The 13,414-nt window shown below is 36.0% G+C and overlaps 1 protein-coding gene across 4 annotated transcripts in view; it reads right to left on the bottom strand.

The window, feature by feature from the left end:
• Positions 1-13,414, bottom strand: part of C4HXorf58 (chromosome 4 CXorf58 homolog) — a 71,629-nt gene that overhangs the window by 25,507 nt on the left and 32,708 nt on the right. For all 4 annotated transcript variants that reach the window (XM_007493416.3, XM_056793360.1, XM_007493417.3 and 1 more), the window contains 3 exons: positions 11,291-11,385; positions 11,082-11,193; positions 1,201-1,332 (listed from right to left, as the gene is read on the bottom strand). In XM_007493416.3, the coding sequence (XP_007493478.2) occupies positions 1,201-1,332; positions 11,082-11,193; positions 11,291-11,385 (339 nt within the window). The remainder of the gene's footprint in view (positions 1-1,200; positions 1,333-11,081; positions 11,194-11,290; positions 11,386-13,414) is intronic.

The following is a 13,414-nucleotide window of genomic DNA, read 5'->3' as shown; positions in this document are numbered from 1 at the left end:
TAAAGGAAATATAGAGAAAATGAAAATTCAGTAAATATGAAGGAATTACATCACCTCCCTGGTTCTCCAAAGTAAGTAGAGTAAGAGAATTCCTAGGAGTTACCTCCTCAAGGAATTTGCATTTTTCTCTCCATTTTTAGAGATGACACTGGGGCTTCTTATGATAGGCAACATATGTGGCTCTGTGGAGCTTAATGCCACAGAGCAGAAAAATTGAGTAGGTATGTGATGGGGAGAGACCATGGTAGAAGAAGCAATAGTAGTGAATTCTACAGAATAGTGGTTTCCAAGCCTTGTGCTTGTGGAGGCATCTAAGATTGAAGAGAAAGAGAGGCAAAGCAGGGAGGAAAAAGGCAAATGAGACTGTTCCATCTGTAATGTCTTCCTCTTCAGGTGCCAAAAAATGTATGTAAGTTCTATCATTAAAACTCTTTCTCACACATGGCAAATCTGACCTCAGCCACTTCATAGCTGTGTGACCCTGGGCAAGTCACTTGACCCCCATTGCCTAGCCCTTACCACTGTTCTGCCTTGGAGCCAATACACAGTATTGACTCCAAGACGGAAGGTAAGGGTTTAAAAAAAAAAACAAAAAACCTCTTTCTCACACATGGAAGAAGCTTTTTAATAGGTCTACTTGTGGGAGAAACATTAATTTAGTACCTGAAAGAGTGCAAAGGTGGTGGTAGGTTGTGGGACTGTATATGATGGGAAGGGTGCATGGATAGAGAGGGGAAAAATTTTACTTTTTCCCAGTCATTCTTGTATTGTTCCATTTTCTTAGTTTCCCTTAATTTATTACATTTTTGCATGGTAAAAATATAGTTGTTCACTTTTAGAAAAATAATTTTCTCTCAAATTGATCAATTATTTTTATAAAGGAATTTTGACTAATTATATTTTTCAGCATATATATTTTTCAGTGTAACTACAAACTTTTCTTTTAAAGAAATTTCATTTTATGGATATAATCAACATAATATGGTATCCTATATTCATACCAATATGGTATTATAATAAGATGTGAAGTTGTTAGAAATTAGAATTTAAAAATTAAAAGTGAGTTGTTTCTTTCTTTTTAATTATAACTTTATATAGGATTGCTATGAATTACTCTAATAACATATATTTTTCCCTTAGTGATAGGGTGAAGGGAAGCCTTTCTCATTAATGTTTTAAAATACTGAAAATATTCCTTACATGCATGTAATCTTTCATGGTAACAACATCAACTTCATCAGCAATTTTATGCCTTTGGAACTCAAGTTGGTCTTGTATTATTTGATCATAATATTTCCGATTTCCCATTATTTTGCAAGCATCAACCACTGCCTGTGAAAGGAAACAGTAAATGAAGAATTCACAAATAGCAGCAATAATGTTTGTTATTATGACATGTCCATTTACCTTAGAGAGTTCATGTCACAATACAACCCGTCCTTTTCTTCCAGGAATTGGTCATTTATTTTTATTTTTAATAACTTTTTCTTAAATTGTTTGCTTTCTTATTCCTATCTTACAGATCACATTGTTTCTCTGGCCACCTTTTTCATCACTTTCTACTTCTTCTTTTACATCTTCACCTAAAGGTGAAGGTTAGGGTACACCTTGATTCCCTTTGTCACTTGGGAAGTCCTCCTCTACCATCATAACTTAGCAACCTCTCCTTTTTTGAGGTTTATACTATCCAAATTTATTACCAAACGAAGATTCTGGCAGTAATTATCTTCTGGTTATCAGGTTACCATTCTTTTTTCTTAAAGATTTTAGTGCTTGGTTCAGTCTTTGTCTTTCAAATCCTGCCTTATACCAAAGGACTTAATGCATTCATATTTAGGTTCCTTCAAAAACCTTAGCTTCCAAGTTCTTCAAGCTACTAAGTTCCCATGATCTTCCACTTGATCTCAACTATGCCCACAGATAATGATCATATTCTTGATCTTTCTTTCACTTACAAATGTACCATTTTCACATTTATAAACCCTGAAATTACTGTGTCTTGATTATAAGGAGGCAGGCAAATTGAATTAATCAATACATAACCCCAGGAAAAGAAACCAGCAATATATTCTGAACCCAGATTCCTTTATCAGGTGAGAACTATAATCATTTAAAGTCATCAAGTCATAAATTAGTTTGGAAGGAAATGAAAACTAATGCCCAGAAAGTGCATTGGGATTGGCTGAGAAGACTCCCTCATACCCGGAGAGTCTTATAAGCCAGTTTATTGCTAAATGGAAGAGTAGTTCAGTCAAGCCAATAAAAGTAAATTGTTTTGGGAGAAGATAACCGCTTAGATAAGAGACTGACTTTGTGAACTTCAAAAGTTGGAAGAGTTTAGTTTTTTCATAGTAGGGTAGTGTTCCTGGAACAGTAGTATTTACAGCAGGCCTCAAGGAGTAACTAGATACATTGAGAAAGGCAGCTTTAAGAATTTACAAGAATCAGCCAAAGCTACCACAAGCCTCACTCCCAAAGAACAACACACTCTCCACTATGCCTCATAATTGCCCTGATTTATCATCAGAGACTGCCTGGGTTGCCTGTTCCTTGTTAAGCACATCCCACTCCTTTATCCTCATTCATCTTAACTCTACCCTTCCCAAGTCTCTAGAATACTTTGACCTACTCTTACACTGTGTCCTATGGAACCCATTCTATCCTTAGTAAGATTTGCTTCATCTTTACTGGCTTCTTTTTATACTATTTCCATCTGGCAATGAAAGAAATCTAGATTTTTCCAAGATAACATTGCATCCCTAGCCACCTATGCACTACTAGGTGGGGAAAAACAAGCAAACATTTGTTGTCAGCTGTTCACTTCCATCACTGTGCAATCTCCTCTCCTTTGAGGTTTACTCCACCTGTCCATACAACTATATTAATCTTGGTCACAGTTATCTATCAGGTTTAGATCATTCTCTCTCCTTTTTCAAGGAACTTGGCATTTGGTTTATAAACTTCAACACAAATCCTTGAGGTCTGAAATTTATGTACTTTTATCCCCTCAAATGCCCTGACATCCTAGTTCATCAAACTCATGACCTATACCTTCATCCATTTCAGATTTCACACAAGTAGGGGTCATATAGTTTATTGCATTCCCTCAGTTGTCCTGAATTTCTCCTTTCCTTTCACTTAACCTCCTAGAAAAAGAGGTTATCCAGGTATATCATCCATTACCTTTTGTTTCTTCTCCTGATATTCACTTTTTATTATATATTTTTAAATGATCAAAAACCCACCTTCTAATCCTCCCACCTGATTCAGTTGAAAACAGAAAACAAATTCCATTACAAACATTTATAGTAAAGCAAAACAAACTTTTGTATTAGCTGTGTCCAAAAAAATGGTCTCATTTTGCATTTTGGGTCCTTCACTTTTCTGACTGTAGGTAGGTGTAATATCTTATCATTTGTCATTTGGAAGTGGTAATTATGTTGATGAGTTCCTAACTTTCACAGTTGTCTTTACCATATTGTTGTCATTGTATAAATTGTTCTGTTTCTGTTCACTTCATTCAGCATCCATTCATACAAACCTACCCCAGTTTCTCTGAAATCATCTCCATCATTTCTCACAGGAAAATAGTATCCTACCACATTTTTACATAGTAACTTATTCAGTCATTCTCCAGTTTACGGGAACTCCCTCAGATACCCATTCTCTGCTACCTCAAAAGGTACTATTAAGATTTTTATGCATCCTTAGTTTTTTTGTTTGGTTTTGTTTAAGACTAATTCCCCCCTAATTTTTCCTCTATTATTATTTCCCCTTTCTCCATTTTCCTGTTAAATAAAATGTAATTTAGTACCCATGTGTTTGTGTAAGCATGCAGGAACATAGTCGTTCTTTTTGGATTGTTCATGAGAGGATAAAGTGTGAGCTGCTTCCTTCATCCCCTTCTCATTTGTAAAGATATTTACTTAAGCACTCTGATTACATAAAATAATTTCCCCTAATCTTCCTTTCCCTCTCCTTCTCCCAGCATATTCCTTTTCCTCTCTTTTTCCATTCTTAAGATCATCAAGACATAACAGAACTACTCCTAGGCCTGCAGAATAATAACCAGGATGGGAATCTCAGACCAAAGGGGAGACCAGTTGGATTTTCTCCTTGCCCCCTATGATGATAGGATTCAGAGGAGAGACTTATCTCTCCATATTTGAATGTAAGAAGTTTATCCTTGCTTATATTCCATATCATTATTTATTCATGTTTACTTTTTTATATTTCTCTTAACTCCTCTGTTGAAACTTCAAATGTTTTCCGTAGTTCAGGTCTTTTCATCTGGAATCTTTTCCTTCTATAGCATTATAATCAATTTCTTTGGGTGGGTGATTTTTGGCTATCAGCCTATATCCTTTACATTCTGGAATGTAGCTGCTAAATTCTATATGATTCTGACTCTATATGGTTCCTCAGTTCTTGAATTAATTCTTTCTAGCTATTTGATATATATATATATATATATATATATATATTTAATTTTATTTAGTCAATTTAGAACATTATTCCTTGGTTACAAGAATCATATTCTTTCCCTCCCTCCCCTCCCCCAACCCTTCCCTGAAGCCAATACTCAATTCCACTGGGTATTACATATGTCCTTGATCAGAACCTATTTCCATGTTGTTGATGTTTGCACTAGAATGTTCATTTACAGTCTACAGCGCCAATCATATCCCCCTCAACCCATGTAATCAAGCAATTGTTTTTTTTCCATGTTTATACTCCCACAGTTCTTCCTCTGAATGTGGATAGTGTTCTTTCTCATAGATCCCTCTGGGTTGTTCAGGATAACTGCATTTCCACTAGAGGAGAAGTCCATTACATTTGATTGTACCACAGTGTATCAGTCTCTGTGTGCAATGTTCTCCTGATTCTGTTCCTTTTGGTCTGCATCAATTCCTGAAGGTTGTTCCAGTTCCCGTGAAATTCCTCCACTTTATTATTCCTTTGAGCACAAATAGTATTCCATCACCAACATATACCACAATTTGTTCAGCCATTCCCCAATTGAAGGGCATCCCCTCATTTTCCAATTTTTGGCCACCACAAAGAGTGCAGCTATGAATATTCTTATAAAAGTCTTTTTCCTTATTATCTCTTTGGGTTACAAACCCAGCAGTGCTATGGCTGGATCAAAGGGTATACAGTCTTTTGAGTGCCCTTTGGGCAGAGTTATTTGGTATATTTTGACTATGATGTTCCTGGAAGTTTTCATTTAAGGCTTTCTTTCAGGAAGCAATTGGTGGATCCTTTTGATTTCCACTTTGCCTTCTGGTTCTAATAGGTTCGAGTAGTTTTAAAATTTCTTCAAATATTTCTAGGCTCTTTTTTTTTTTTCTTGATCATAGCCTTAGTCCAATGATTCTTAAATTTTCTCTTTAACTTGTATTTCCAGATCAGTTGTTTTTTGCTGAGATATCTTACATTTTTTTCATTTTTTTGGACTATTTTAATATTTTCTATTTCATAGAGTCATTGACTTCTTTTTGGTTCCTTCTAATTTTCAGTGAGTTTGTAGCTTAGGCAAGATTTTATACCTCTTGTGCAAAGCTGTTAATTTTCTTTCCATTTCTTTTTTCTATAGCTCTCATTCTTTTCCATTTTTTTCCATCTAGTACCCTCATTTCATCAATAAAAACATTTTTTTTTTATTCTTGCTTCATCTCTTCCAGGAATTCTAGTTGAGTTCATGCCCATGTGGTGTTTTTCTCTTAGGTTTAATTGTAGATTTTTTGAAACCAATTTCTTCTATTTTTGTTTCTTGAGATTCCCTAATACTGTAATAGTTCTCTATGTTGGGATTCTTTTTGATTGCTCTTTTTTTTTTTCAGTTTACTTCCTGACCTTATACTTTGTTAGGCCTAGACTCTGCAGCATTTGTGAAAGGAAATTGGGCTGGTCCTAATGCTACTCTCTGGGAGTATTGAGGGTTGTGTTATTCTCTAAGATCTCAGGAATAGCATTGAGATTTTCAAGTTTTCAGTACTCCCACTCTGGCTGATTCAGAGCATAGTCTGTTCACTGACAACTGGTCTGTGCTCTTCAAGTTCCTAACCCAGATTGAGGGCTGAACAACAGATGAATGGTAGCCCCTATAAGTCAGCTAGAAAGTTCTGTTGGTTCAGAATGACAGAATTGTAGTCTCTCCTTTGGTTGGAGACTCCCACCCTGGTTATTCTTCTGCAGGCTTTGCTCTTGGGTGTGAGCTACTTCTTGGGTGTACGCTGCTTTCTTCTGAACTTCTTCCTCCCTCAATATACAGCCTAGGGTCACCCTCCCTGGGAAAGATGCCCTTGAGCATAGGTCCCTTTTTAAGTCCATTCTGACATTATGAGCAAGAAATGGGTAGTGGGTGATAGCAATTGGTGAGTCTCTATTGTAGTGTATGTGTTTGGTGGTATCATAAAATGGAACTCAGATCTCCCTTTCTGTCATTTCACAGCCTCTCCTAGGTGCTGGAATATAGCATGTTCCTGGCCTGACTCCATCCCCAGAGTCCCCAGACTCTACTGTCTGCTCCCTATGCTGACCTAGACTGGACACAAATGAGTCATTGTGACCTGTTCTGGACTTCATCAAGATTTGATCTGTTGAGTTTTCTAAATCTGTCTGCAGATTTTTTGTTTTGTTTGTTGTTGTTTTGAGAAGTGGTGAGGCATGGACTTGTACTACATCCTATTCCTTGGCCATGTAGGTGCCATCTTCTCTCCCAGTCACTCTTTTTATTTTAAACCCTTATCATGTCTTAGAATCTAAACTCTGAATCAGTTTCAAGGCAGTAGTGGTAAGGGTTAGGCAACTGAGGTTAAGTGGCTTGCCCAGGGTCACCGGAAGGCCCATTCACTTCCAAACTGGGTTAGACTTCACCACTCAACTGAATTGCTTTCTCCAAGGTAGCCAATGAGGTCTTAATTTTCTTTTCTCAACCCTGTTCCTTTTTGCCTTGCAGTATTTGACACTGTTGATGACTTCTCTTTAGGTTTTTGTAACACCACTTTTTCCTGTTTATCTTCCCACCGGTCTGCGGTCTGCCCTCTCCCCTTCTCAATATCCTTTGATAGATACATGTCCAATGTTCTAAGCATAGATATTTTCCAGGGCTCAGTTCTTAATTCTTTTATTTTATTCCTCTGTATATTCTCAGTCATCTCATTAGCTACCATGATTTCAAATATTTTCTATATAGGTATATATCTAGCCCTAGCTACATCACTGACTACCTTTTAGAAAGCTCCAGTTGTCCAAAACAGTACATATTAATTTCTCTGCTAAACCCATGCCTTATCCAAATTTTTTAAAAAGATGTTATTGTCCTTTCATTCACTCAGGTTAGTTAGTGACCTCATAGTCATTCTTAATCTTCCCTGTCCTTAATCCTTCCCTGTTACAACAGGGGTTGTAACCCCTCATCTGATCAGTAACCAAGTCTTGTCAAATCTATGACTATAATATCTCTAGTAACTTACCTTCTTTTCTCTATTCAGACCATTACTATCCTAGTTCACAGTTCATCACTCATCCCCTGGATGGTGTACTGGAACAACCTATTGATTTGATGCTAAGTTTTCAAGTCTTAGTTCCTTCTTATCCATCCTCTACAAACAACTGGTTTACCAGCTGTTTCCAAAACTTGGCATTCTATTTCCCTGTTCTGTGCTCATCATTACCTCTTACAATCACTAACTTCATTCAAAGCTTAGTTTATGTGCTCCTCCTACAGTAACTTTGACTTTTTCTGATTCCTCAAGTTGTGATTGTCCTCTCCTTTCCCAAATTATTCATCAATTTATTTGCTTAAAGGTTTCCTCCTTCTAGTTAAGTGTACTAATAAATTAATGTCAGTTGATTGAAATGTCATGTAAATATAAACTATATTATTTAAATTAATTATTTTTTAAAAACTAAACCTTTTCTTCAATTATTGAGAATTTTTTTTCTCTTTCCCATCTCCAGTGGAGGAAAAAAGAAAACCCTTGTAATGAAATACAAATTCCCATATTTGTGCATCATTAGGGATTATTTAGTTTCATCATGTCTGTCATATATACTCACATATATATACATGTGTATGCATATACATATATTTATATACCTATATGCCATATCTACACATTTACTTATCTATATATCTATATATTATATGTAAAATTCATTTTTAATATAATACATTTTCATTATAAAGAAAAATTTTTAACAAATTCTTCTGTAATTATTATAGCTTAGAGAGTTTTTAAGCTAAAAGGATATTCAAAGATCAAACACTCTGTTCTTTTTGTTTACAAATGAGAAAACTGAGACCTAGAGAGAAATGGTTTGTTTAAGGTCACAAAACAGAGTATTAAGAAATCTGAGACCCAGGTCTCTGGTCTCCTAGTATAATGTTCTTTTTATTATCACATATGACAAGAGCTAGAATCAGAACACACACACGCATACACACTGTTTCCATAAGGATATTCTAATATCTTTTTAGATATTCTTGAATAGACAGATAATATCAATTTCACAAAACTAGTTTTCATAGAAAATGTTTTCTCAATTATTTACCTACTGACCTAAAATTCTTCAATATAATAAACTGAAATATGATATTCAAGTGTAACTATTAATTTTAAAGAAACTTACTGTATTCAGAATTTAATGAATAAACCTAATACTCAGTGTGGTAATGTGAAAGGGAATTTTTTATTCCCTTTGTCTATTTTAAGTTAATCAGGAACTTGAAGCACCCCTACTTCACACTCCTACTTAACACTTACTAAGTCATTAACCAAGAGAGTTCATACTTAGTCATTAACACTTAGTCCTAAAAGACCAAGCACTGCTCCCTCCCTGCCCCCCACCCACCCAGTGCTAGGTAATTTGAGAGACTTTGATTGGTTCCTGAGATGAGATAGACCAGCCCACAGTGAAAAGAAGGAGAAACCAGAGAGAGAAAGTGAAGGGGAGAAAACTCCTTATAAAAAAGCCAGCCAAGGGCATTCTGATTCATTCTGCTGCCTTGGTGGCTCTTGCTGAAAGAGGGATTCTTCTGTGTGACACTTCTGCATTCCAGGGCTTCTGCATTGGAGATTCTGCATTGGTGGCTCAAGAAGATCAACTTTGGTAACTCGCTTGCTTTGAGGAGACCCTGGCCAGAGACACTGGCCTTTCAGCTCTTCTCCTGTCTTTAGTGGGACACTCTCTTTGGCAGGACACTCTTTTTGTGAGGTACTCAGATACAGACTTAAGTTAAGCTTAATTTTTTAGCTAGGCAATATTTTCTACCGCTTTTCCTTCTTCTTCCTACCTCTTCCTACATTTCCCTCTTTACTATCTCTACCCTGCTATAATAAAGCTACTAAAGCTACTAACCATCCTCACAACTTAAGAGTTAATTCTATAAACAACAACCACAACAATTCTTTTTAACCTTTATTACATTTGGACACCCAATTTCAATTATTACAGTAAGAACAATATATGCCTGTACACTAGTCTGGGGTTGCCAAGTGATATAGTAGATAGAGTGATGGACCTGGAGTCAGGAAGACTCATTTTCTAGAGTCCAAATTTGACCTCTGACTCTTACTAGCTGTGTAACCCTGGGCAAATCACTTAACCCCATTAACTTCAGTTCTTCATCTCTAAAACGCAGTGGAGAAGTAAATGGCAAACCACTCCATCATCATCTTTGTCAAGAAAACCCCAAATGGGATCACAAAGAGTCAGACATAATTAAACAACAGTTACCACAAGACTAGTCTTAGTTCAGGGGGCTAAGGCCTGAGAGGTTTCCTGATTTTCTGGGACATAAAAGTCCAGCCAAGGAATGGTCAGTACTGCTCAGATTTGGTAGCTATCCCAATACCAAAGCATTACCCCTAATTGAGTCATGTTTGTATAAGGAAATGAGGAGGAATACATCTACACAAAAGTGTGCTATATCCTGCTGAGTAGCCTTACCATGTTATCATAAACATCCTTATTCATTGTTGAATGATCTACATCTAGCAATCTCATTTTGTGTTTCATTTTGTTTCAATCCTGCCAACTGTGAAATTTTATAGGCTGGGCTCAGTTCTTCAGATTTAGAACTGCAATGAAATGGAATTACAGGCTATCTAAAAGTCTACAAAGGGAGATTTACTTAGTGATAGCATACAAAGGATGCCCAAAAAGGATACAGCACTATTTGCACTGGTTAAGGCAGTCAAATCAGTTGGTGAGTTGACATTTATTAAGTACCTACTATGTGCAAGGCACTGTGCTAAGCAATGGAGATACAAAAAGAGGCAAAATCCAATCCTTGCCCTCAAGGAGTTTACAGTTGAATGGTAGAGGCAACAAATAAAAAATATATGTACAAATGAGCTATATGAGGGATAAAAAGGAAATGATTCAAAGAAGGTAGACACTAGAATTAAGAGGGGTTGGGAAAGACTTCCTACAGAAGATGTAATTTAAGCTGGGACTTGAAGAAAACCTAGGAAGTCAGGGGAAGAATGAGAAGAGAGAAGATTTCAGGCAAGGAAAACAGTCAATGAAAATACTCATGGTACAGAGAAGGGTTTTATTCAAAGAACAGTTAGGAGGCTAATGTCAATGGATTGTAGTAGATATGAGGATATATAAGGTGGAAGACTAGAAAGGTGGGGGAACGAAGTCAGGTTATCAAAGGTTCTGAATGGAAAATTGGATTTTATTTTTGATCCTGGGGTAATCTGAAGTTTAATGAGTAAAAGAGAAATCGGGTCATCAGGTAACGTTGGCTGTTCATATTCATATAGTAGTGAGACAACCACTAAGTCTTTTTCAACAGCTTGATCCTTATGTCCTTGGTCTTTAGGACAACTTCCTGGTCCTATAGGGGAAAAAATCTGCCTGGCCTGCATGGAAGATACTGTTTCTACCACATTGAAATTCTGACCATGATCAAGTTGTTCAACTACTTTGGTCCTCTGTTTCCATACTGGTAAAATGAATGGGCTTGATGACCTCTAAAAACTGTTCCAACACTCATGACCTGTCAATTTATGATTCTAAGAAGCTATAATGGATTAATAAAAAAGGATATCTTAGTAAGTCACCTCACTTGATGGCCTCAGTGTATTTTTTCCACTGAAATACTTGTTCCCATGGCCTCCAGTGTGAAGAAAAATTTTAAACACAATAAAAGGTGGGAAAGTCTTACCACCAAATCTGAAAAAAAAAAAGACTAGAAGTTAGTTATTTGGCATCAAATTATGGTTTTGTTATCTCTTCTGTATACTGAAATATATAAACACATGAACATTACCTGAATCTAACTTTACATTGCACACTAGGATCTTTTACAAGATCGGCCTCTAAGGGACACACTTTCTTCAGTATTTCATGTGTCACACAATTTTCCTGAAATAGAAACTTGATTAATAAATATTCATACATACTAATTACAGTGAGGCTTTTAAATACTCTAATATTTCATTTATTTATTTATTTATTCATTCATTCATTTATTTATTTATTTTAGACCCATTTCTCCTGTCTTAGAACAGATATTATGTATTGTCTAAGGCAGAAAAGGTAACAGCTAGACAATTGGGGTTAAGTGACTTGTCTAGGGTCATACAGCTAGGGAATCTCTGAGGCCACATTTGACCCAGGACTTCCCATTTCCAGACCTGGCGCTCAATCCACTGAGCCACCTTGCTATCCCAATAAAGTTAGTTTTTGTTCAGTCATGTCCAACTCTTTCTGGGGGTTTCTTGGCAAAGATGTTGGAGTGGTTTGCCATTTCCTTCTCCAACTCATTTTATAGATGGGAAAACTGAGACAGAGACAGAGTAAAGTGGCTTGTCCAATATCACACAAGCTAGTAATGACCTGAGGCAGATTTGAACTCAGAAAAAGCCCTCCATCCAGTGTGTCACCTAGCTGCCCATAATACTCCAATATTTCAGAGGTTCATGATTTCCCTGGGGTGTACATTTTCTAAATGTTTGTCCTTTATAGGGTCAAAAAGAATCCATTACTATATGCTAACTCATAGATGTAGATATAGTTCTATCTAGATAAATCTAAATCCGTGAAAACAGTTCATTTGAGGACCATATTCTAAAGTCTCCTCTGCTTTATCAGTACTTTCCAGAGTTTGGTCTTTACTGGAATAGCTTTTGAAAAGCCAAGATCACCTCCCTACTTTGAACCATCTGATCTTTTCAATGGAGGAGAATATTAGATTCTATTAGAATATTAGACTCTGGGATTCTAACAATACTTCCATCAATGCCAACTGAAACCTGACCATCCTTTCCTATTCTATGTGATTCTTCTCCATTTTTCTTCCATAGATCTTTCCCTGAGTATCTAAGCAAGATTTACCTCATAGTGTCATTGCAACACTCAAGTTGTCTACCTGTTATCTTTTCCACCTACCACATGACTGGCCAAATCTTTTTATAATCGTATATTTCCTAATGATATAATTTATGCCACTTCTAGTGTGCTATGTGCTGCAGCCCACTTATATCAAAACATATGTTATATTATCTCCATTGACTTGAGTTATCATAATATCTTTTTTAAGAGAATCTGATGTTTGAATATCTGTAATTATACTGCATCATTAGGAGAAAACTGGTGATAGAAAGGTGTTGGTGTCAGGGATCAGCTTTGTTCTGCTGAATTGACTCTTTTGGATTGCCTGCTAGATGAGTGTACTTATATACTAACTCAATGCACTGATAACCTAATCATATGACACAGTCTAGACAATTGCTAATTATCATCTTTTTGCTATTTCCTTTATGGATTGTTAGGCTGATTGCTTTTTATAGATTTCATCAAAGAGGTCCTGTAACACTTTTGATGTAATCAGCACAAAATCATCCACAGAAAGGAAAATCTCAAGAACCCCACCATTGATATATAGGTAAATCTACTTCTTTTTTGAGTCACTTTGTGAAAACCCTAGGCAAACATATATGTTTCTCTAGGTTATGTTTGATTTATGATAATGTGACAAAGAGAATTCATTGCTACTTTTAAAAGAATTTATGAAACCTTTTCTTCAGCATTTCATATGTTACATATTTTCCTGAACTTCTTAATAATATACATATATCCTGGATAATTTAACAATAATTAAACACCCATATGTTAAGAAAATGGGCCCAACATATTGAGAGTTTATTTGATAAAAGTTTTGTCCAGTATATTAGATTGTGAAGAAGTCTACTGCAGTCAATGCCAAGTCTTTCATTTTTCTTGGACCTGCTTCCTTTAATGTAACATTAATAACAAATTTCTGGACTTATAGACTATTTTATTTTTATTTTTCCTTCCCTTTTCTCTTTTTTCTTTAGAATATTTTTCCATAGTTACATGATTCATGATTTCCTCCCCTTCTCTCCCTGCTCCCAGAGCTGACAAGCAGTTC

The sequence above is a fragment of the Monodelphis domestica genome, chromosome 4 (genome assembly GCF_027887165.1).
Source record: "Monodelphis domestica isolate mMonDom1 chromosome 4, mMonDom1.pri, whole genome shotgun sequence".
Lineage (NCBI taxonomy): Eukaryota > Metazoa > Chordata > Mammalia > Didelphimorphia > Didelphidae > Monodelphis > Monodelphis domestica.
The sequence above is the reverse complement of the archived record's forward strand: the minus strand, read 5'-3'. Positions and strand labels throughout refer to the sequence as shown.